Source organism: Erpetoichthys calabaricus, chromosome 1 (assembly GCF_900747795.2).
Source record: "Erpetoichthys calabaricus chromosome 1, fErpCal1.3, whole genome shotgun sequence".
Taxonomy (NCBI): Eukaryota; Metazoa; Chordata; class Cladistia; order Polypteriformes; family Polypteridae; genus Erpetoichthys; species Erpetoichthys calabaricus.
In genome coordinates this window covers 160,748,040-160,775,017 of record NC_041394.2, presented here as the reverse complement: position 1 = coordinate 160,775,017, position 26,978 = coordinate 160,748,040, and the positions used below count along the sequence as shown (strand labels likewise).

The following is a 26,978-nucleotide window of genomic DNA, read 5'->3' as shown; positions in this document are numbered from 1 at the left end:
GCGAGATAAAAGAACGAAGTAGGGGGAAATGACGGAAGAGCCGCAAACAGCGAAGAGCAAAAAATTAATTAAACAATTGAGAAGGGAGCAAGTGAAGCATACAAGCATGTTCATAAGGGAAACAAAGCACGGTGTAAAACGTAAGTTTAAATTAAGTTTATAGAAACGCTCCCGCTGCGGATTGCAATAACATATTCGCGAGATAAAAGTTTAATGAGAAGACACGAGGTATAAACGAACCACACGCCGTGGCGCAACGTTAGGGGCAACAGTTTCAACCATTCTATGATCTGCTTCTCGCAACTGAAAGACGGCACATGGCGGATGTTAGCCGACTTGCTGACCGCAACATTAGGGGCTTCAACTCTGGCGCTGACGCCACATCTCAGTGCCAACACTTTGCAGACTCTACTTAAAAGACACGCCCTCCTCACTGGACAGTTAAAAAGACCAATCAAACTAACGATGACATCAAGTATTACCCAATCAAAAGTAGGAAAGGAGGCATCTTCATAAAATGCGTGTGGGATGATTTGCATGAGACGCTGCTTTAAAAAAAATGATAAAAAAAATACGGGACAAATCCCGTCCAGTATTGATTCAAAACGGGACGCGCAATTTCATTCTCAAATGTGGCACGATTCCGTATTTTAAAGGACGGGTGGCAACCCTACAGTGCCAGGTAACCACCCATACAATCAGATTGTGATTCAGACTAGGAATGCAATGAATGTAATTACCCCGCTCTACATACAAGGCGAAAGTCTTGCAAAATTCAAAGATGATGGTTTGGGATAAGTACACCATACAACATAAAAGAGCTTATGAAGCCTTGAACCGAAAAAAGCAACATCTCAGAGATCGTAAAAAAAAAAATAGGAGGTAATGTCGTTTTACTCGCTGTAGATTTTAGTCAAACATTACCAGTTATTCCACGAGGGAGACCAGCAGATGAACTCAACGCGTGTTTAAAATCCATGCTTCTCCCACGCTCGGTTAGATAGATAGATAGATAGATAGATAGATAGATAGATAGATAGATAGATAGATAGATAGATAGATAGATAGATAGATAGATAGATAGATAGATAGATAGATAGATAGATAGATAGATAGATAGATAGATAGATGTCGTGTGTTCTCGGGTAGGTACACCAAAAAATGTATACATTTAAGCATGTAATGGGCAAACAAAAAATGTGGTATACCCGAAGGCACTGCAGTAGTACTTAATCTAACTTTACTTCTTAAATGTTAATGTTTTACTGTTTAATAATTTATACGCTTCTTATATGTTGTTCAAATTCTTTTATCAAAATACCAGTGACAGCGCAATGCACGCCCACGGCCGCCCTGGTGTACGCAGATAGGAGTTGATTCTACAATAAAATAAAATAAACATAAAAAGAGTAAAACAATCATCACCCATAAAGCGGATAGCAGACGTGACGTACTATATGTGTACCAGATTTCAAGTCAATAGGTGAAACGGTTTGCGAGCTACAGGTGATTTAAAATCCTGGACAGACACACAAATTGCCACGGTATCAAATTACAGAAGAAGATTTTACTGTTTAATAATTTATATTTATATGAAATGTGCTTCTTATATATTACTTCATATTCTCATATGATAATGATGTTAATGTTTATATTGATTTCTATGTTATTGAAACTGCATGTATGTGTGTACATGTGTATATATATATATATATATATATATATACTAGCAAAATACCCGCGCTTCGCAGCAGAGAAGTAGTGTGTTAAAGAGGTTATGAAAAAAAAAGGAAACATTTTAAAAATAACGTAACATGATTGTCAATGTAATTGTGTTGTCATTGTTATAAGTGTTGCTGTCTTTTATATATATATATATATTATATATATAATATACACACACACATAAACATTTATATACATATACATATATATACATATCTACATATACACATATCTACATATATATATACACACATACATAAACACACACATAAGACTTATTGACTGAAACGGGCTTTCACGAAAAAAGTTAGGGCTTTGCTACAGGATACACCCTCCACAAGTTAACCAAGTAAAAATAAAATATAGATTTCTGTTTTATTTAAACCTTTTAAGTTCATATGCATAGCCCCATTTGGCTGTTTAATTTTTTTTTTCTTTCTTCAGTAATATTTAATCTCCTTAAAGAAAAAGAACATATCCATTTTACTTTTTTTGTATCTCTGTAGTAATATTTTAGTGTAAAAGAATAACCAGTATTTAAACCTTTTATGTTACTTTATACATTTATTTTACACAATGTTGAAAAATTAATAAGAAAGCTACATATTTTGGCAGCTGCTGCTTTCATTTTCAATGAAATGAAAAAAGCTCTCCAAGAGAAAACGTCAATGAAGAAGAAACAGTTTGCACTATCTAAAAAGGAAAAACCCTCATTTATAAAAGTTTGCTGCAGATGACTTAACTGAAAATAAATGAATAGTTCCTATGTGTATAATACATATTTATCTATTTGACTTATGCCTTTATTCTACCAACTTACAACATCTGAGGTACAATTTGTTACATTACTTCTGTTTTTTGCAGCACAGGCAGGTGAAGTGACTTCCTCAGGGTCACACAGTGGTGTCAGTACCAGGATTTGAACTGACAAGCTCCGGGTTTACTGAAATATTACTGAAGAAAGAAAAAAAACGAAAATGGGCAAATAGGGCTATGCATACAAATGTCCATCCATCCATTATCCAACCTGCCATATCCTAAATACAGCAGCCAATAAGTAGATATGTATATATACAGTATATATATATATATATATATATATATATATATATATATATATATATATATGTGAATGTATGTATGTATATATCTATGTCTATATATATATATATATATATATGTAGATATGTAAATTTGTATATGTATATATATGTTTATGTGGATGTGTATATACGTATGTATATGTAGATATGTGTATATGTAGAGGGCGGCACGGTGGCGCAGTGGGTAGTGCTGCTGCCTCGCAGTTGGGAGACCTGGGGACCCGGGTTCGCTTCCCGGGTCCTCCCTGCGTGGAGCTTGCATGTTCTCCCCGTGTCTGCATGGGTTTCCTCCCACAGTCCAAAGACATGCAGGTTAGGTGGATTAGCGATTCTAAATTGGCCCTAGTGTGTGCTTGGTGTGTGGGTGTGTTTGTGTGTGTCCTGCGGTGGGTTGGCACCCTGCCCAGGATTGTTTCCTGCCTTGTGCCCTGTGTTGGCTGGGATTGGCTCCAGCAGACCCCCGTGACCCTGTGTTTGGATTCAGCGGGATGGAAAATGGATGGATGGATGGATGTATATGTAGATATGTATATATATATATGTATATGTATATATATGTTTATGTGTGTGCATATTATATATATAAAAGACAGCAACACTCATAACAATGACAACACAATTACATTGACAATCATGTTACGTTATTTTTAAAATGTTTCCTTTTCTTTTTCATAACCTCTTTAACACACTACTTCTCCGCTGCGAAGCGCGGGTATTTTGCTATTTATCTCTTTATATAAAGGAGAGTTGGGATCCGAGAGACTGTGTTTGTGGAGGGATGGAGAGTTAAGGCAGGTGTTGGAGTCACGTGATCATCTCCCCTCCAATTCACCTCATTTCATTCAATTCATTTCGCTCGAGCTGAGCTCCACAGTTGGCGCGGTCTTGCTGTTCTTGATTTGCTTTTCACATGGCCAAGTATACGTTGCATGCTCAAGAGTAAGCTCAGCGCACAACTTGGTCATATTACAACCGGAGGGGCGAACTGACAACATTGTATACAAAGAGATCCTTAACAAATAATTATTGGTATAATTTCCCTCAGTTTATTATATAAAATTTTAAAGCAGTACTTCGCCGCTGCGAAGCGCGGGTATTTTGCTCTATATATATGTGTGTGAATGTATGTATGTATATATGTATGTCTATATTTATATCTATATATATATATATATATATATATATGTGTGTAGATATGTAAATTTGTATATGTGTATGTATATATATATATATATATATATATATATATATATATATATATATATATATATATATATATAATGTATATATATGTATATATGTATATGTGGATGTGTATATGTATATATATGTATATGTAGATATGTGTATATGTAGATATGTATATATATATATATGGTTACATAACCTCTTTAACACACTACTTCTCTGCTGCAAAGCGCGAGTATTTTGCTATATATATATATAAAAGACAGCAACACTTATAACAATGACAACACAATTACATTGACAATCATGTTACGTTATTTTTAAAATGTTTCCTTTTTTTTTCATAACCTCTTTATTTTGTGTGCTTGCAGCATGCCGATAGCTCATTAGAGTATGCATTTAAAGAGGCTTGCTTTGCTAGTGACTCCTATTACCAACAGCATGCTACCAGGGGCTTAAAAACCAAGCACTTTCTTGAGAAAGATGGATGCCTTTTTAGAGTGATATCAGATCATTTAGTGGGGGAATTTATTGAACAGTTAGTTGTACCTGAAGTACATAGGGACATTCTTTTGCAGTTAGCTCACTCTCACATCTTGGGTGGGCACCTGGGGACTGATAAGACTTGAGAACATTTATCAAAACAATTTTATTGGCTGAATATGGGGAAAGATGTGGAGCGATTCTGTACTTCATGTCCTGATTGCCAGATCGTCTCTGCTTATAAACCTCCTCGGGCTCCCCTTTCTCCTATGCCTATTTTGGAAGTCCACTTTCAACGGGAGGGATTAGATATTGTAGGCCCTCTACCTAAGACTAAAAATGGGTATCAATATATGCTTGTGTTGGTTGACTATGCAACGCGATATCCGGAAGTGGCTACTTTGAAAAAAGCCAATTCCTCAACTGTAGCCAAAGCTCTGTGCAAGATTTTTATTCGTATTGGCATCCCTAGAGAAATCTTAACTGATCAGGGCACACCTTTTATCTTCTCATGTGATGAAACAATTGTGTGACAGTTTTGCTATTAAGAAATTGAGTACCACTGTTTACCATCCACAGACGAATGGTTTGACTGAACGATTTAACAAGACTTTAAAACAGATGATCAGGCAAGTAGCTCACAATGATCTGATGTCTTGGGACTCTGTCCTGCCTTTTATTATGTTTGCGGTGTGGGAAGCCTCTTTACACTGCGCCATGGCGTGTGGTTCGTTTATTTGACAGCCTGGAGATAGGAGTAATTACATTCATAGCATTCGTAGTCTGAATCTCGATCTGATTGTATGGGTGGTTGTGTCCCAATGTAGAGAAGCAAAACTCACTAGTCTTGTCAAGGACTCCAAAAATAAAATACACTAATATAGAAATCACAATTTCAAATAAGATAATCCAAAACATGCACACATACATTAATGAATAAAAACCTTTAATCAAATTTCTACACCACAGTAAACAATACATTGCTTAAACATAAATTAGCCAAAAGGAAAATGACCTAAAGAAAAATAACTCTTAGAAAGTTACCTGAATTGTATGGCTGTACATTGGGTCTGAGCGTCCAAGACCCAGTTCCTGAGCTTTGGTAATTTCCAAGATGTTATTTGGCACATATCCTGAAAGACCACTAGCATTTGTAACCTTCCACCACTGTTTCCTGTCATCAATTACCTAGAAGAAAGACACACAATGCATTATACATGTACTTTCTAAATCTTTTACTGCAAAACTAACTTTAATGCAAAACAGAAACACCATAATCAGCTAATTTCCATCAATTTTCTAACTTATCTCTTCAGTTTAGGTTGGACATACAACACTCATACATGCAAGTATGTACTAAGTTGTAGTGTCTGTCAGAAGACCAATGAAGACATGAAGAAAATTAATTCCACCAAGTATTAGCTGGGATTTAAACCACAGACTTCAGGACTTGTTGGGTTTTGGTGTTTACTGCTGTACCACACCCTCAACTGAAAGTTAAAAAAATTGTAATAAATCAAAGTTTTTTTTTTATTCAGACAAAATTATCAACTGAGAAAAAAATTAAATCATTGCAAACTGCTTTACTAATTGGTAGTTTAGTATTGCCAGTCTACTTATTTGTATTTTTAGAATTGTGAGAAGAAACCTGAAACCTAAGACAAACTAATTTCTAAAACTATAATGGAGAACCAGCACCCTTGAACCAGCCAAAAAGTACTAAATGATATACTATTGTCATATTAAGTGTCCTGAAATCATTCTCATTTTTGTCAATACCATGGCAACTTCAAAGCCCCCTTTGAAATAAAGAGGCAGTTTAAAAAGGATTTAAAAACTTTACTTGCCTTTTGTAGCAGTAAAAAAATAATCATTTTTGTTCTCTCAAAAACAGAATCCATAAATTGTAAATCTGATTGAGTGACAGTGACATTAAACCATTACCAAATATACTTAAATAGTAATCTTTCGGAAAAAGGGATAGACATTTTACATTTGCAATTGAAGACTGGGTTCAGTTAAGAGATATTTGGTATATTAATACATAAGTCAGGTCCCTTTGTTTGGTTTTACACCTAGTGAAATATGATTCAGGACAGGTAACAGCAGTTAGATTATGTGAAACACAACATGCTTGCAACTGGGATAATGTGTTTCCTTCTATTTCTAGCATGCCTGCATACCAATTTAATTTTTTGGTGAGTTTACATGCTTTTGTAACTAAGCCATCAATTATACATTCCCAATATTAGGGCTGCTGTATCAGTTTATACTTTTCTTTTTTATAGTTTTCTTTTATTAACCTCTGATGACATGAGCCAATTAATTTTTTATTGCCGTAAAGGATAACTTCAATATCTTTGAAGCAACATTTATTATTTGACAATCATAGTTTATATTAATTTCCCATTTTAAATTGTGTTCTAAAGTGATTCTTTTTATTATACATTTTAAAAATACTTTATCTGTTCTTGTAGTTTACAATGGGCCATTAGCGTACATGGGTTCTTAGGTGATAGAAAAAGCATTAAAACTTTCCAAATACCTTTATTTTTTAAGCCACAAATCTTATAGTGTTGATTCTATGTCCAGAACTTACACACATATTGCAAAACAGCGGTATCCATGTCAGTTTATGAGGGAAAAAAACAAAAAGCAAACCATTGTTGAGAGATTGGACTATTTTATAAAAAGACTGCACTTTACTACCCTGTTCGTTTTACTCCGTGGCAGTACATCACCTTTCAGGGCTAGCAGAGAGCAAATTCACCTAGCAAAGTCATTGCCAGGCGCCCATTATTGACTTGAATATTGATTTCCACATGTGAATTGCTGTCTTAGTTCTGCAGACAACTAGACAATAATAATTGAAAAAAAGTTACAAAATCACTTTCTTGCACTATACGAAAGCTTTTTTTTTTTTTTTACTTCACAATGTTATTGCATGCTGCTACTAGATTGTTAAAGCACAGCTCTGCTTCACAGAGAATATTGAGCAGGCATTTAGCCAGATCTAGAAGTGGGGCATTTTTCCATTTCAGCGACAGAGAACATGCTGTAAATGGTTACAGCACCTCGTATTCTGACAGTAAGCACTCCTTCCCACCAATCACTCCCCCAACCCCCAGCCTGGTCTTTAATATAATATGCTTCTAACAGCGCTCTCAAATATCTAATTAGGAACCCAATACCAGCACAATTAAGAAATTGCATAAAATTTGTAATGCACTGTGAGGAGAGGAAAAAAAAAAGTACTTGCAATTATTTGTTTCTACTTCAATAACTGCATGTAGCATGTTATCAAGCAACAAGAACTGAACAGATGTTATAGGCATTCATCTCTCCTATCCAGTGCTGAATCACGGTACAGCTAGAGCCTATACTAACAATCATCAGACAGATACAAGGCAGAAACAATCCTTGGACAGGGCAGCAGTCCATTGCAGGGTGAACACACACACATACTATACGGCCAATTTAGCAATGGCAATTCACCACTGTTTAAACAGGCTGAAGTTTAATAAATTCAGTACAGATGTTTTAACAGAGGCAGAGTGGGCTTCATTGCTAACTCACAGCCTCACATTCTACATACAGTATTTACAGATTGACAGGCATCAACGTTAGTGAATTCATTTACTTAAAAACACTGTGCTCAGCTCTGTTATTATCATATCCTGAGTAAGAATGGCTCTTCAGAAGACATGTTTTCTTAAATCAAAAACTTTGTCACTTCAAATCAGATGTATCGGGTAAATTTTAAAGCTTTTTCTGTCACCTACAGTCACATGTACCATAAAGCCCCATTGTAAAGTACAACAACTGACAATGTATTTTAAAAATGTATAAAATTGATTCACTTTAGAACACAATTTCAAATAGCAAATGAACGCATACAATGATTGTGAAGAAATAACTGACTTGAAAAAATCCCTTTAAGTATTGCACTTGATAGAATCAGTCATTCAGTTCACAATGTGCAGTTTAATTTCTGAATGACTGACAATAGGCTTCATTTCCATTTCTAGGATACAATTTTTTTTTAAAATAGTTAAAACAAAAAGGGCAGTGTGTTCTGCTTTCTTGAATTGAAGATCTCAGTAGCAGACATTTTTATCTAAAATATGGCAAAACAGTTTCAAATATTGGTGCCTCAACCTCAACTGAAAGCAAATATGGAGTCTTAAATTAAATTTGATAAGCACACAGCTTGGTTACATTTGTTTTGAATTCCCTTCCAATTTTATAGTCCTTTTCTAAAAATCTGCTAAATTAACATCCACTAAGTCTAGATTATTCTAAGATTTTGCAAATAACAAAGACATCATTATCAAAATTAGTTCAGTTTTACTCACTAATCACAGCACAGGTTATATTGTATATTGAAAAAGTTGATCTCTCCCCTCCACACTGCTCACCCAATCTATACTCCTACTGCACACATCCTCTTTCCGTACCACCCCGTGACACTCTCAATGCTAACTCACCCTTCAACACAGTCAGTTACAATGGCAAGACAGAAAAGCAAATTATCTATTCAAGAATGTCAAATTTTAGATTGTGATAGAAAAAGAGCAACAAGAGCTGACACTGAATGATGAAAAAAAGAAAATGGACAAAAAAGAGCTCCATATACTAAAAATCAAGAACAAAGAGAATCGTCTAATATATGATAAAGAGAAAAACTATACCAAACAACATGCAAACAGAAATGCAAAAAAGCAACATTTATAGTAAGTTAAAGAATAAAGTTATTCATAATATTGTTTTTGATGAGGCATTAATGTGATTTTTCATTTAGTTTTATTATGTTTTACTTTTTTATTTTTACTTTTTTACAATTTAGTATTCATTGGTATTTAAAATAGACAGCTGTAGTAAAATACTCTTCTATATACCATCGCTTTAAATACAATGACATATTCTAATGGAGGAGCACCTGATGGCCTTTAAGCAGCTCAGCTGCAAGGAAGCTGGCACCCAGCACCTGCCCCTGGGGGTTGATGAAAATAAATAAATAAATAAATAAATAAATAAAGCAAGCCTGCTCAAAAAGTTAATCTCCCAGACTTATAACACATACCCCTTCCACTTGGAATAGTTTATGAGCAAGCGAAGATTTATTACACAGCATTGTTGTTGACTTATAAAACTTTAAAAAAGCTTACATTTCAATACCTGTTTTTAACTGATATTTGCCATTAAACTATTTATCTCAATAACTAACATATGCAGATTTTCTGTATCAGCCCAAGCTTTGTGGAATTACTAATATCTTTTTATTTGTAGAGGAAAAAGGATTATTTTCAATTATATTTTATAGCTTTTAATAGGTAAAAATGGTACTGAAATATACACTTGACAGTGTTATAAATGATGCATTAATGTGTTTTACATTAAAAATTATAATAATTGAGCGTGACATTATGTATTTATTCACAATGACACATTAAAATTACACCCACCTCTAGAATTTCATCTTTTACAACAGAAAGTTCAGAAGAATTGCGAGCAACAAAGTCATATTTCGATTTGGCATAACTTTTTGGTTGACCTCTTCCATGGGACTCGTAACTTCTGAAAAGATGACAGCAAAGATATTGGGTAAATATTTTGATCAGTCAAACATAATGATTGTATGCATTATATACAGACACCCAAACACTACTCTGGTTGATTATACTTTTATTCAGCACAGAAAAACTTTGCTAATATACTACTAATGACTATGTGTATGTAAATGTAGCTTAATTCATGTAACACTGTACTCTTGCTTTATTTAGCTGCACTATTATGGGATTTTCAATATTTAAAACTGTGAAAATATAATTATAACCTAAGTTTTTCGGCAGCAGCACATGAAGACTTAGGATAGTGGAAAGATGTGAGACATCTATAGCAGATGGAGCTTTAACTAAAACTATCCTTTAGGCTAGTTTTTTTAAACTCCTTTAATAAAAATTAGGATAGATTTCAGGGGGTAAATGTGATTGAATCATTAGGATGTAGTGACTATAATGCAATATAATTCACAGTTTTTGCCAAAACGCATATGCAAAAATTAAACGTTTAGCTTTAGGGGGGGGAAATTTTGAGAAGATGTGACAAAGTTTAAAAAAGATTAGCTATGATAAGTGTTTAATTGAGGAATCAGTAAATGAGCAGTGGAGCAGGTTTTAATGTGCAACACAAGACAACTTCATTCTAAAATTATGAAGCAGTATGAAATTAAAGAGAACTCCCAGCTGAAAAAATTTTTTTTTTCAAAACCAGGGCTTGACAGCCAGTCAGAGGAGTCTAAAATGCATAGCTGCCTGTGCTTCTTTTAACAGTCCAAAACCTAAGGATAGTACTGAACAGGGAGCAAGTCATTGAATCAAAAGTCTTTGGGACCCATCTAGTCATGGTTTATCATCAGATACTTACAGCATTCACACAGGAAAGATGAAGAATGGAAGATAATTAGGGTTCAGTTGTACAGTATGTTTAACATTGCAGATAATTATATAATGCCCTCAGCCATTAGGAAGAATTTGCACATTTGCAATGCCAGGGCTTGAGAGCCAATCAGAAGTGGCTAAGATGCATAGCTACCACAGCTTTATTGGAAGGTGCAAAGAGGACAGGAAACAGTGAACTGGGCCAAAGACTTCAAACCAAAAGTATTAGGGGCATATCTCCTCATTGTTTTGCATCAGATACTTTCAACAATAACACAAGAAAGATGGACAATACAAGAAGATGAAGGTCCAGGCATATATCAATGACATGGATAATGAGTTAATACACTCAGCCAATAGAAAGCCTGGCATTTGGCAAAGCAAAGCTTGTGGAGGAAAAATGGAAACAGAATTCTAACCAAAGGCCTATTTTTCTAAGATGACAGTTTAGCCTATGTCTAATACAATATTAGTTTACTTTGTACCTGAAGTGATGGTGTTAAAGAAAATAATTAAGTTGGTGCAGTGTTTATATTAAGTATATAAAAAAAAATTCAGGGTAAAAAGAGTCTTTAGTACCAAATGCGCATAGATTAGTCATTGGTAGTCTACATCCTGTTTATGAAAATCTTTACACATTTAATAGGATTAAAGACAATGTTTTTTCATCTAAATGTAACATTAAAATATAAATTATTTAAAACACTGTATTTCCTTTTAAGAGGTAACATTAAAATTAAAATTATTTAATATTTCTTTTTAAGACGCAAATGAAAATTACCTGCAACACCAAAGTACATTTAGTACTACTAGGAACAATTGCATGTTTTCATTACAGCCATATCAGAGACAGGAAAAAGACCACTCTAAAGTTCAATTAGTATACCCTTACCCATCATTTAGAGAAGTGTCTTGGGCACTTGAAGGCTGAAACAGAAAAACAGGGAGATATTTCTTCGTGTGGCACTTATTATTTACTGAAATCAGTTTTTTTTAGAGATCCAAACACATCTGCACATGAAGATCAGGATAATCATCAATTTGGATCCTCCAGAAATATTCCAGCATGTATTAAAATAAAATGGAGTTTTGACTGCTAAATGTTCTGTTCAGGTATTTGTCAGAACAAGGCTGTCGCTTTGTTATCAAGACAATTTTTATTAATAGTATAGAGTTTTATTAGGTGAATAAAATTATGTCTGATAAGTAAAAATTCTATCTTTGGAAACATTTTTGCTCTTTACATAGTGGTATATAGAGGAATACAAAATTAACTCATTTTATGTTTTTCTTGTAAATGAAAGTGAGGTTCATGTTACATTACATGTCTTTCTGTTAAACATTCTTACAAGTGTCTAGAGTTTACGTTGTTTATTAAGACAAAGATTTTGTCTTCATAGTTATCTTCTCTACTTAATCCTCCCCTTCAATTCTCAGAAACACAAGATACAAAGTTCACATTACCTCATGACTCAGCCTGCGATGCTCCTCTTTAAGTTGATTCTCGACCACATTAGCGACTGACTCTGCCAGTTGATTCAAATCTTGTTCTCGGGATGTTCCCATAAAATTCAACAGAGGAGGTTCCCAGCCATCTCGAAATCTTGGGATATACGGTGGTATATACTGTTCCTTTGGCCACTCACTCCTACAAATTAAAAAAAGTATCCATTTTATTGTATTTTATTTTTGTGATATCTTGTAAGGAACAATAAAATGTAGTTTATAAAGTAAACACAATAGTGACGCTAGATTTGAAATATAAAAGGCTGGACTACATTTAAAAAGTTAAAAAAAAAAAAAAAATCAGAATAAATACTTTTATTTTATTAATTTTCATTGTAATCATTCCATACAAACAGATTAATTTATAACCCAACAAATTTGAAGATTAATCAAACCCCACCCCTGAGAAGGAGAGCTTAGCTAAAGGAAAATTGCTTTAGGCTTTTTAATAAGGCAACATTAAACAAAAGAAAGGGAGAAGTAAATATCTATGTAAATAAGAGATGGAGAGGGGAGTTAAATGCAATAATAGTTATTTCTCTTATTCTAAAATAATATTGATTAAATCCTGCCATGTTTTGAAAAAATGTTGTACAGATCCTCTAACTGAAAATTTGATTTTTTCCAATTTCAAATAATATAAAACATCAGTTTCCCACTGACTTATAAGAGGAGAATTAGGATTCTTCCAATTTAACAAAATAAGTCTGCGTGCCAAAAGTGTAGTGAATGCAATCACAGTTTGCTTGTCCTTCTCCAATTCAAGTCCATCTGGAAGAACACCGAACACAGATGTTAATGGGTTAGGAGGGATTGTGGTACCAAGGCTGTCTGAGAGGCACTTAAAAATTTTTGTCCAAAATGATGTTAGTTTAGTGCAGGCCCAAAATATGTGACCCAGTGAGGCAGGAGCTTGGTTGCAGCGCTCGCAGGTTGGATCCTGCCCTGGAAACATTTTGGACAGTTTTAAGCGAGACAGATGGGCTCGATATATAATTTTTAGTTGAATAATTCTATGCTTTGCGCATATAGAACTCGAGTGAATTCTCTGCTTTGCTACCTTCCACTCCTTTTCTGATATATTGATTAAGAGATCTTCTTCCCAATGTCCTCTTGGATCTTTGAAAGGTAGGGACTCTAATAAGATTTTATATATTGCGGAAATAGTGTTTGTTTCCTCGAAATTGAGCAGTATTTTTTCCAGCATTGTGGAGGGTGCAAGGTGGGGGAAATCGGGCAATTTCTGTTTAACAAAATTTCTAATTTGAAGATAGTAAAAGAAATGTGTAGCTGGGAGGTTGAATTTTGAACGTAATTGTTCAAAAGATGTAAATATGTTGTCTATATAAAGATCTCTGAGCATTTTAATCCCAAAACTTTTCCAGGTATTAAAAACTGGATATACTTGCGAAGGTTGAAAGAGGTGGTTCTCTTGCAGAGGTGCCACAGATAAAAGATTTTCCATCTTAAAATGCTTTCTAGTTTGGTTCCATATTCTGAGTGAGTAAAGCACAATTGGGTTATTAGTATATTTGCGATAACTTTCATTTATTGGAGAGCAGAGCAGGGAATATAAAGAAGTACTACAGGATTTTACTTCTATTGCGGACCAAGCCTGTGTATGTTCATTTATTTGTGTCCAGGTTTTTATGGCTTGTATGTTTGCTGCCCAGTAATAAAACTGAAAATTAGGTAAAGCCATGCCACCTTCTGGCCTGAGGTCTTTGTAGGGTTGCTCTTCGGATACGTAGGTGTTTTGAGTTCCAAATGAATGAGGTTATTATTGAATCTAACTGTTTGAAAAACGATTTATTGATATATATTGAAATGTTTTGAAATAAAAAGAGAAGTTTAGGAAGGATATTCATCTTAACAATGTTAATTCTTCCGGCTAGAGTGAGATGAAGGGTTGACCATCTATGCAAGTCTTGCTTAATTTTTTCCATACAGACGCCAAAATTTTGTTGATAAAGAGCTTTATGTTTACTTGTGATATTTACCCCTAGGTATTTAAACTGATCTGCTATGGTAAAAGGTAGGGTGTCTAATCTAATATTATATGCTTGTGAATTCACTGGAAAGAGTATACTTTTATTCAGATTAATTCTAAGACCAGATATCTTTTTGAAATTCTGTTAGTGCTGTTAAAACAGCGGGGACAGTGTTTTCTGGGTCTGATATATATAAGACCATATCATCTGCATATAGAGAAATTTTCTGTTACAGTCCTTCTCTGACAATCCCATTTATCTGATAAGAATTTCGGCAGTGAACCGCCAGTGGTTCAATAGCGATTGCAAACAACAGTGGCGACAAGGGACATCCTTGTCTGGTACCACGTTCTAGTTTAAAGAAGTCTGAGCAAATGTTATTAATACAAAGTGAAGCTTCTGGATTGGTATACAGTAATCCCTCCTCCATCGCGGGGGTTGCGTTCCAGAGCCACCCGCGAAATAAGAAAATCCGCGAAGTAGAAACCATATGTTTATATGGTTATTTTTATATTGTCATGCTTGGGTCACAGATTTGCGCAGAAACACAGGAGGTTGTAGAGAGACAGGAACGTTATTCAAACACTGCAAACAAACATTTGTCTCTTTTTCAAAAGTTTAAACTGTGCTCCATGACAAGACAGAGGTGACAGTTCTGTCTCACAATTAAAAGAATGCAAACATATCTTCCTCTTCAAAGGAGTGCGTGTCAGGAGCACAGAATGTCACATAGATAGAGAAAACAATCTCTAGCAAACAAATCAATAGGGCTGTTTGGCTTTTAAGTATGCGAAGCACCGCGGCACAAAGCTGTTGAAGGCGGCAGCTCACACCCCCTCCGTCAGGAGCAGGGAGAGAGAGAGAGAGAGAGAGAGAGAGAGAGAGAGATAGAGAGAGACAGAGAAAAACAAACATGCAAAAATCAATACGTGCCCTTCGAGCTTTTAAGTATGCGAAGCACCGTGCAGCATGTCGCTTCACTAATCAGCTGCACAGAAGGTAGCAACATGAAGATAATCTTTCAGCATTTTTAGACGAGCGTCCGTATCGTCTAGGTATGCGAACAGCCCCCCTGCTCACACCCCCTACGTCAGGATCAGAGAAAGCGCAAGAGAGAGAAAGAGAAAAGTAAGCTGGGTAGCTTCTCAGCCATCTGCCAATAGCGTCCCTTGTATGAAATCAACTGGGCAAACCAACTGAGGAAGCATGTACCAGAAATTAAAAGACCCATTGTCCTCAGAAATCCGCGAACCAGCAAAAAATCCGCGATATATATTTAAATATGCTTACATATAAAATCCGCAATAGAGTGAAGCTGCGAAAGGCGAAGCGCGATATAGCGAGGGATCACTGTACAGTAGTTTGATCCAAGTATAAAATCAGAATTAAAAGGTACTATTTCAGAGGTGGGCAATGTCGATCCTGGAGGGCTGCAGTGGCTGTAAGTTCTTGTTCCAACCCAGTTTCTTAATGAGAAGTCAATTATTACTGATGAATCATTTATTGCTCAAGATGACATTTTGATGCTTCACTTTAATGGTCTTGCTTGTTAAGGTTCTCCACACTTAATTGCTTATTTCAGTCTTAAACAGCTGAATTCACTGTTTTAATGGCTCCTATTAGCAAAAAGATGGAAATGGCAAAAGAGCCAGCAGTTCTCCATCCAACTTGTTTCCATTTACACCTATGTGAATTCATCCTACACTATTTGGCTTAATACAACATTTAAGAGAAAAATGTGACAGACTGAAAAGTATCCCTTTTAGGCTTCAAATGATTTGGATGATATCCTAGGAAAGGAAACAAAGTGGGATTGGGATGAGGTTCTCAAATGCAAATAAGCTGCATTAATTAAAAAGAAAACTACATTAGTTAATCTAAATTTTAGGTTATGCTTGACACTAATTGATATTTTAGCACTCACTTTACAATATATTCCAAACCCCATTTTTCTGATAGATAGATAGATAGATAGATAGATAGATAGATAGATAGATAGATAGATAGATAGATAGATAGATAGATAGATAGATAGATAGATAGATAGATAGATAGATAGATAGATAGATAGATAGATAGATAGATAGATTGCACACAGCATCAATGTCTGTTAAGCTCTCTGCTAGACAAGCTCTGTACCATTCAGCACACAAAGAACAATACCACCTTGGCCAAACGGTGAATCATTATAGAGTCTGGTGGCTGAGAGTACAAACGTCACATAAAGCAATTGTCTTAGTCTGTTACTGAATCTGCTCCTCTGCTTAGCCAGAAACTTCACACAGTGGGTAAGAGAGTCACTGTCCAGAATAGTAAGTAGCTTCCTGACTGAACACTATTCTTCCTCCATTGAGTTCAGTCTGACTGCTAAGGTTGAACCAGCCTTTTTAATCAGTTTGTCTTTTGACATCACCTCCACTAATGCATTTTCTCAACACACTACAGAATAGAAAAAAAATATTTGCCACTATAAACTGGTAGAAAACATCTAAGAGTGGCCAGCAAACAGCAAACGACCTCAATCTCTTCAGCAAAGAGGGGCAACTCTCACCTTTCTAGTATACAGCTTCTGTGTTGGACTCCACTCAAGCCTGTCGTTCAGATACATACTCGGGTACTTTTATGTCCTCACCATATACACGTCTTCACCATTCAATGAGAACAGGTTAATAGGATTAAAGGAGAAAATTCAAGTTGACATGCTAACAATGGAGTGTGGGATGTAATATTAAGCAAAAACGATTTTATGAAGCAAATGGCAATATAAAGCACTGATGTTCTTCAATCTATGTCTTTTGATAAGTAAGCTCTTTATTGTCAGGTAAAAATAATATGTAAAACATTATAAGCAGTGTATTTTGAAAAGTGACCAGTTATCAGATCATGTCAGGGCCTTATCAGTTTTCTGATTTGTGTACACATTTTCAAGACAAAGAAAACTTTCATTTGATATGCTTCTCATTTGTTATTTGATTTTACAGAGTATGATTTCTTACAAGAGAAACTTTACATGAAGAATGGGAAAAAAATAAACCTTCCCCATGGGAACAGCTTTACCTCACTTTGGTCCAAGCATTGCCAAGTGACATCCATATCTGATGCTCTTCTGGAGTAACTGAGGCATGTAGAAACTCAACTGCATCTTTTGTAAGTAAAGGGCTAAGAATACTACTGGCCAGATCGACACCACCTGTGGCTTGTATTACCTGCCACAAATAAGTAAAAAAAAAAAAAACACACACAGTTAAATGCCAATAAAAAGATGTTAACAGCATGTTAACATTAACAATAACACCAAAGTTAAATTAACTGTTCTAACCAATTTACCAAAAAAAAAAAATCCTTGACTTTTTTCCCCTCACAATTTCAAATCTTTTTGAGGAACATCAAGTTTTGCAGTTCTTGTTGTTATTTCATTGCCTCAAGTAAAACATTATACAGAAAAAACATACAAGTGAAAAACAGGTTCAGTCACTTGAATTAACTTTGCTTGTGCTAGTTGTGAAGTTTTTACATGGTCTACTCCCTTACTACATAAACCTTGTTTTTTTGTTTGTTTAGGAATGGTCAGTGCAATTTGAAATAAACTTATGTTTTTTCTTCTGAGCATTAGCTAAGATACATATTATTCACAAAGCATCCTGTGTCTCTCATCAAAGTGGAAATCTTTTGTTTGTAGCTATGTATAACATTGTTTACAAGGAGCAGCTTGTTTTGGATTTAAAGAAAAGATCAAGATGACATATTGCATATCACTTATAGAGACTTATACTAGGTGTAATTATGGAATTAGTGTGCTCTTACCTTTCCTGGCATACCCAGTCTTTCAAACTGAAAGAATAGTTATTCATGGAGAAACTTACTAAGAGATTGTAGTTTAACACTAAGAATCCCTGAAGCCTACAAAAAAAGTCGCAATGCTGGGCCACCTTAAATTCCTTTACGCCTCTTCATCAGCATCTTTGTTTTGCAAATGTGTCAATCAGCAATGGCAGCAAGTAGCCTGCTATCCCATCCCCCATCAACGCAGCTGAAGTTCTCCCAGCTCAAGTGGGTTTATCTGGGTGTGAGGTGTCTGGAATTGTATAAGGTAAATAATATATCGTTACACGTTTCACGTGTGTTCATGTCTACAACGATCTGTGTAAATATAGGACAGGAAATGCGAGGCAAGGAATGTTGAAAACATAACTAAAACAGAAACTTTTTTCATGTTATAGTAATAATGACAAAATGCTGATTTTAAGTGTATAATGTGTGAAGACTGAAGTCCAAATATCAAATAAATACTTTCACAAAAGGTATAACAAAACAAGTGTGCTTTTATTCAAGAATATAACCAAAGAAAAAGAAATTGCTCAATTTATGTTACTGGCAATGTGTAAAAACTGAAGCCCAGCTATCAATCAATATAAAGTAAACATGTCCACTTGGCTGGTGCTGAAGTAAGGACTGCTGCCTCAGAATCAAGAGGTTGTGGGTTCGACCGAAAGTTCTCCTTGCATTTACCGTTTTGAATAGTGAGCTGTTATTATTGTTACTTGTATATAATAAAAACATACATTGGATTTGAGTCCGTAACAGCCAGTGTAAATTTATGGTACTTGAAAAAGATAGTGCTGACGAGATAAAAGCAGACACACAAACGCAGCTTAATCATTTCTTCTCTGTGTCTTGTTGAGCAAACAGACACTGCAGTATAGGGTGGACATTACTTTTCTTCACACACAAGCATTCACATCAACATGTCATTTGAACAATTTTTTTATTTTTTTATTCAAGAATCCAAGAATCAAACTGAATTAAAAAAACATTTCAAATTATAATGTTGATACAAATGTCCCTGTGCAAGGAAAAGTAACATCTTTTACAAGTACCATAAATTTACACAGGATGATACAGCCTCACATCAAATGTATGTTTTTGTTATATGATAATAATAATAATAATAATTATAATAACAGCAGCTCACTACTCAAAGTTCTAAATGCAGAGACAATGCAGGATTTGAACCCGTTACCTCGCCTTTGCAAAACGGTAGCTTATCCACTGCACCATCTGCGCAGATCTGTGTCAGAGCAGCATTACCACTGTGACAACTGGTTGAAAATGAAATGTGCAAACACACACGTATGCGAATGTCATTTATTTTGTACCGACTGATAGTTGGGCTTCAGTAACATGTCAATCATGCAATTTCTTTTCTTCAGTTTTATTCTTGAATAAAAACAAACTTGTTTCGTTACACCTTTTGTGAAACTACACTTCACGTCAAAATTATGTCATTATTATAACATGAAAACATTTTTAGTTTTAGCTGTGTGTTTAGCATTTCTTTCCTCGCATTTCTTCTATCATTCTATATTTACACAGATCATTGCAGACAAGGAGCACACATGAAATGTATGTATTCCAAATCACAATATTTCATTATGTATATAATTCCTTACAAACACATCGCTAGATAAACACTTCAACACAGTGTTCAGCTGTGAGGATTTCAGCAGGGCAATGCCTTCATCTGACTGAATGGGGTTGGGGGCTGTAGCAGGCTGCATTCTGCTAAACCACACATTTGCAAAACAAAAGCGCAGTATTAGCACAATGATAAGGAGCTATGATCTTCTTGGTAAATGTCAGGAAAATTTAAGGAGGTCAGGGACAATGAAAAAAATCATAAGATTCAGGGATTCTAATATTAATGGAACAGTTGAGATAATAAGCAAACTAATTGGTGGTCCAAAATATCTGGAATATTACATTTAAAGAGTTCTATTACAAGTCTTTAAAAACATTTCATCATGACTGTACTGAGTGACTCCTGTTTTCTTTGGTACAGTGATAATTATGATCTTTGTGAAGCAGAGTACAATTGTCCTTTATTTCATTAACAAATGCAGAAATTACTGAATTTTGTGGTACTACAGAATCTCACACAGGAAGAACTTTGTTGCTGGTATAAAAGTGGGTGTAGGTAATTAACATTAAGTTATCTGGAATGATCATGTGGATATAATTAGTTTAGTTTATAATTCATAACCATCTGTATAATTTCATTTCAAAATTTAACTTGTGGATTCTGCTGTACTGAGTGTTACTTGTATGGATTTTTAGCAAGTTTGTTTTCCTGACATTGTAACTGTATATAATTTTGCATACACAGCGATCTCTATCCGTTTTAATAAAAGGATAAGTGTCCGTGTGTCCATCTGGTTGCATACAACAGACATATGTGCATTTCCTGCTGCACTGCAAATGTTAACACTGAGGTCTACATTGATTACTTTGATTTGAACCCGTCATAGATGGGTAACAAAGCTAGTACTGCAAATAACACCAAGAGACCAGTTCTTTGACGTAACTGTCCAGAACATTTTTACAATATGGTAGACATTCACTAACATTTGATTTTGGATTGACAATAATGAACCAGGATGAACCTCTGCTAAACATTAGGATGCCTCAATATCTAAGATTGGTTATTTCATGACATACACTGATATTTTTTTTTTTTTGTCGGAACTCTGGATGAAGTGGAAGATGAGTGGGCCAGAAGACAGGAGTAAAAGGCATTATATTAGTACTTATTTAATTGTAATGCAGCTTATAAAAGCAATGAAAGTAGCAAATTATATGCAAGTTCAACAGCTATAAAAATTAATACACTCAGTTACAAAAAGGAAAAACACTCCAATACCCCCTGAAAAGATTCTGTCGTACTCAGTTTTATTTGGTATTGATTTTTAGCAACTTCGCTTTCCTGATCTTGTATCTAAACTAGAAAAAGTCTGATATTCTTCAGTGCAATAATAAGTTAACTTAGTAAATTTCAAAACAACTTACCATGTTTAGTGGTGTGAAGAGAAAATGGACCAAATCAAATGCACTTGGATTCTGGATGTGTGATCTTAGTTTGCCCTACAAGAAAAGTTGTTTTGTTATATGCTGATGATGCACTTTAAAATAATAAAATTAATATAGTGTTTAAATGTTACAATAAAGCAGTGAATATCTATTTTTATCCCCAAGGCAACAGAACAGTATGTCTGCTAGTTTTGGAAAAGTAGTGAAACAGGAGCCCAAAGTTTAAAAAAGGAAAACTTTATTTAAATAAATAAATAAGATGGGCTGTTTTAAGCTAAGTAGACTGTTTATATTCATGTTAAAACCTGTACAATGTTGAAGGAAAATGGATTTCTTTCAAATTTGTGACAGTTTAACACCTGCTAGAGCTATTTAAAACCTCTGAGATTTCTGTTGCAAAAATAATTATTTTATGTTTTGCAGCAAGTAATAAAAATTACTATAGTGAAGAATGATCTAATATAGAAATGTAACATATTTTCCAAGAAATTTAAATTTGTTAGCTAAATCATAAAATGCAACATGTTCTTCTGCAATTTATTAATTTTGTTAAGTTGTCACTGGTCATATCCTGGTTCAGTATACCAAGAAGCTTAATACAGCTTGACTATAAAATATACAGTATGTCTGAAATTTAGCATTGTGGTTCTGATCAGAGGGGAGAAAACATTAGGCTGTGGTTGGAAGTGATAACTAAATTTAGCATTTTTTATATAAAAATATGGAAAGATTGGTCATTCCCAGAGTTTACAAAATAAAAATAAAATATTCTGATACAATAAAAAATGGTTGAAACATATCCCAGCAAACAGAACAGTACAGTACACACATGGGCATGTTTAAACTGTTAGATCTGGTCTTTTCCAGGTTACAAGTATTTCTGATGATTAACTAAGAAAATACATTAAATAATAACTACTGTATGCTTCTTCAAATGTTAAATGCTTTCAGCACAACCTTACACTAATATTACTTGTACAACTTAAGTATCTTCAGAATGGTGTCTTCGTCTATCTGGTTTCTACATCTGCTATATAGTAATTTTCTTAGGACAAAGGATGATGAATCCTAAAACCTTTAATGGCCATATTTTAAAATTAGCCAATGATAACGTAACACAAAATAGCCACATTTTAATTAAAAAGTGCAGTTCACAATTAAGGCTATTATGGAAGAAAAAGAAGACTTAGGGGTCACAAAGTCATTTAGGATAAAGTGTTCTGATATGCTTTCCATATTAAAAAAAGGCATCCATCTTAGAAGTATGAAAGGGTTAATAAATGTCACAAACTTCTTCTGGCATATCAGGAAGCAAGATAAAGGTCAAGTGAACATCAAAAATAAGAATGTACCAGGAGAAAGTTGATGTAATACACCAAATGTATGATTAAGAAATCAGCAGTCTTGTAAACAGTAAAACTAGACAGTTGTCACATTCTCAAGAGATTTCAAGGGTAATATCTAAACTAAGAGATATTGAGGAACAATGATATAATGGAGGAATACATTTATCTAGGCTGGTTGTGCTCTGTGCTAAAGCACCTCATGTCTTTTAACCAATCAGAGTATGATATGTAAGCATTAATCAGCACTGTTATTTAAATTCAGTTATCAATAGATATGAGCTTCTGCTTTTATTCTGTGCTGTAACAGACTGCTGTGAGACATGCTTCCCCCTCAGCAGGTGTAATAAATGACGAAGATAGACAAGCTTTTCTCCTGCCTGGTTACTGACTCCAAAGGTTTTATCAGAATTGTCATGTTAGAGGGTAAGTTCCTTTCTTTAATTAATATATTGATTTCTACCACACTATACCACCCAAATTTCAAAAATTTGGGTACCAAAAGAAAATTATGTTGCAGCATAATATAATATTATTGGAGTAGTCTGTGATTAAATATTTGGTCCATTTTTATATACTCAGTTTACCATTATCCTGTGTCCCATCAACAGATGACTCATGCCTTGCAGCCAATATTGTTGGAATAAACAGTAGCCATTGTGATGTGACCCTTAATGGCTTAAGTAAGTTCAGCAATGGATTATGGAGCAGGTTAGGTGGACTGGCGATTCTAAATTGGCCCTAGTGTGTTCTTGGTGTGTGGGTGTGTTTATGTGTGTCCTGCGGTGGGTTGGCACCCTGCCCAGGATTGGTTCCTGCCTTGTGCCCTGTGTTGGCTGGGATTGGCTCCAGCAGACCCCCGTGACCCTGTGTTCGGATTGAGCGGGTTGGAAAATGGATGGATGTGGTTACCATTATTGCATTCACTAGCTTAAACTCTTTTCATTATTTTCTTTGAATACTAGGCTCAACATCAGCTTTTGGACAAAAAAGGTCTATTAATTATAGAATTACACCAGATGTTAAAAGCAGACTCATTACAAACTAAATCTTGCTGCACTGATTGGCATGTCATCAAAGAAGTCTGATAATTCATGGTTCAGAAGATGCATACAAGAATAGAATATATTTCCAGCTCCACTGAAAGTGTAGGATGCATACTGTGTATGTGTGTGTGTGTGTGTTGTCACACATGTGCGCATGATAGGCAGCTAAAGTGCCTGAATAAGAGTAATTCCATGCCAGACCAGGGGGTGGCGGAGTGCACTAACTCTTTCTGTCACTTCTCTGCAGACTAGTTACTGGAAATCCAGCCTGGCCCCAATGATGTCACTTTCGGTTCCGGCCCCACTGATGATGTCACTTCATCTAGTCTCCTTTAAACCCGCCATCTTTGTGCTATCGAGTCAGTTCTGTTGTGGACTCCAGTCTGTACACATCTTTATTAATATAACATTATTAACATTGCCAGCAAAAACATACAAGTGGTTGCCTCAAACTTGTTTTATGACAACTGGCGTAGTCGGCAGGATGGTGCACTCCCAGAAGAACCAGGAGCAGGACCTGACAGATATCCAGGTGGGAAAGTACCATGGCTGAGTTTCCAGGTGGGGAGTTCGTCCCTTTGTTCGGAAAGCTCCCAGTACACATAACAGGGCGAACTAAGAAACACACGGAGTGTGCAGGAGGGGCTCACAGGATTGTGCTGGTCCAGGTGGGGGAGGCAAAAAGGGCTTATTGTGCTCTCTCAGAGGAGAGTGCCCTCCTCCCACCAAGGGAGAGCCCTTGGCTAAAACGTATGGGTACTCCAGACCAGCAGATGAGGAAAATAAAACAATGGAGGTTTGACCCAAAATGGCCAGCCCCCAAACTGGGCTTCTCCCTGAATCAGAATATCTTTATTGTCATTGTAACAAATACAACGAAATTAAGTGCAGTCCCTGCGGTGTCAAAATATAAATAAAATAGAATTAAAAAAAGGATAAGAAGAAATAAGGTAGAACACAAACATTCAACATAAGACCTTAATTGCACATGAACACTATTGCACAAGATGTCATCTATTGCACTGCTGCATTGGAGGTGATTAGGACAGGTCTGTGGGCAAAGGTAGGGCACAGGTTAAGGCGAGATGAAAACACTGCCCTAAAAATAGTGGAGCAGGTTGCCTGCTACACATTCTTAAATGGCCTTCCAGAATACTTCACCCAGCTGTTCTGGGGACAACACTTTCGAAACATGACAGAACTCATGAAACTTATAGAAACCTCTAGAACTGCTTTGCAATTCGGGGTGGAAGAACCATTCCTTAGTCAAACTCAGATGGATTACATCCTAAAAGTTTGGTACTACCGCTACAAACCGAAGCCTGTGCCGAAGTCCCCGAATTCTTGGGTGCATAACCCACTCAGGGATGAGGAGGAATGTAGATGGAGGGGAAAGGAAGGGTGGTGTGCACTTACAAATCCCCTGGCAATCTCGCATACAGGAGTAGTGATTATAAATAGGTTTAAAACCGAAGCCTTATTTGACTCTGGCAGCAACATTTCCATTGTAGCTCGCCGACATGTGCTACTGCAACAGTGGCCAAAAGTTAAGACAAGTCTAACCTGCATCCAAGGAGAAACCCGCTGGTATAGATCCGCCTCCTGTGTTATCAGTTTCGAAGAATCGCTAAAAAAAATTACCCTTGGCAGTCCTTTACAGTCCGCCATTCTCAGTGATATTGGGGAGCAACGGTTTAAAAGTAAAAGCAGTTTAGCACCTCCCACTCCTGAATCAAATTTAGGCATAATTATAGACGGGGTTGATACGTCTCAAGCTGCCACCACAGAGTGTAATCAGCTGGCGGGGAGAGCAGATGCGGCCACTCAGTATGATGTGGCTATTCCTAGGCCGTCACAGGCAGAAATGTCATCAGCCACCGCCGCAGCAACATGGGAAGAAACCACTCCCCTTGAGTTTAGCCCTGACTCTCTCCACGTGTTACAATATCAATTTAGAGAAACACCGGCTTCTTGTAAAAGGGAACAGTAGAATGATGAATCCCTGAAATTTGTGAAAAATGCAGTTGTACTTATCAATGGCCAATGTACTCATCAGCCCATGCCACAAGGTCCTCACTTTGTCTTAGAGGACAACCTTTTATATCGAGTAGCAGAGCATGAAGGGGAGATACGGAAGATGTTGATGATTCCATGGACTTACTGGTGACAGATCTGTAAGTTAGCACATGCCCACCTCCTAGGAGGCCAATTGGGTACCGAGAAAACTTTGGAGCAGAATAAGCTTCCATTTTATTGGCCAAGAATTAATGAGGAGGTTCGTCAATTTTACACGTCCTGCCCGGGGTGTCAATTGTGACAAATTCCTAGGAGGGACTGTGCTCCACTTGTTCCCATTCCCCAAATTGATGTCCTATTTGAAAGGATCAGGTTCAATTTTATAGGACCCCCAAAACCCTCAGCTAGAGAACACAAGTATATTTTAGTCGTCGTGGATTATGCCACCCGATATCCCAAAGCTATTCTATTGCGCTCAGCCATGTCTGAGGCCATCACAAAGGAATTGGTGATAGGGGTCTATGCTCGAGCAGCATCCCTAAGGAAGTCCTGACGGACCAAGGGACGCCTTTCACCATGGAGACGTTCAGGAAAATGGCTGAGTTACTTAAAATTAAGCACCTAAAGACCGTAGTGTATCATCCTCAAACCGATGGTCTAGTGAAGAGGTTTAATCAAACTCTCAAACAAATGCTTCGCAAGGTTGTTAATGAGGATGGAAGGAACTGGGATCAACTACTTCCCCTTGTCCTTTTTGCATATCGGGAAGTCCCACAAGCCTCTACGAGCTCCTCCCATTTTGAATTATTATATGGATAACAACCCCAGGGCATATTGGATATTTTAAAAGAATATTGGGAAGAAGAGGCTCTTCCATCTACCAATATATAATAATATATCGCACAATCATAGATGTGCTGTTCAAGCTCTTTTGAAAAAGCACAAAGAAACGGGCAACATACATATATATATATATACACACACATACATATATATATATATATATATATACACACATACATACATATATATATATACAGTGATCCCTCGCTATATCGCGCTTCGCCTTTCGCGGCTTCACTCCATCGCGGATTTTATATGTAAGCATATTTAAATATATATCGCGGATTTTTCGCTGCTTCGCGGGTTTCTGCGGACAATGGGTCTTTTAATTTCTGGTAAATGCTTCCTCAGTTGGTTTGCCCAGTTGATTTCATACAAGGGACGCTATTGGCAGATGGCTGAGAAGCTATCCAGCTTACTTTCTCTCTCC

At 35.9% G+C, this 26,978-nt stretch overlaps 1 protein-coding gene across 1 annotated transcript in view; it reads right to left on the bottom strand.

The window, feature by feature from the left end:
• Nucleotides 1-24,236, bottom strand: part of eps8a (epidermal growth factor receptor pathway substrate 8a) — a 62,239-nt gene extending 38,003 nt beyond the window's left edge. The window contains exons 1-7 of the mRNA XM_051925878.1: nucleotides 24,126-24,236; nucleotides 21,280-21,354; nucleotides 17,494-17,642; nucleotides 12,404-12,587; nucleotides 11,832-11,866; nucleotides 9,965-10,076; nucleotides 5,544-5,687 (exon numbers count right to left, since the gene is read on the bottom strand). Coding sequence (XP_051781838.1) covers nucleotides 5,544-5,687; nucleotides 9,965-10,076; nucleotides 11,832-11,866; nucleotides 12,404-12,587; nucleotides 17,494-17,642; nucleotides 21,280-21,354; nucleotides 24,126-24,236 — 810 coding nt within the window. The remainder of the gene's footprint in view (nucleotides 1-5,543; nucleotides 5,688-9,964; nucleotides 10,077-11,831; nucleotides 11,867-12,403; nucleotides 12,588-17,493; nucleotides 17,643-21,279; nucleotides 21,355-24,125) is intronic.
• Between the last annotated feature and the right edge of the window lie 2,742 nt (nucleotides 24,237-26,978).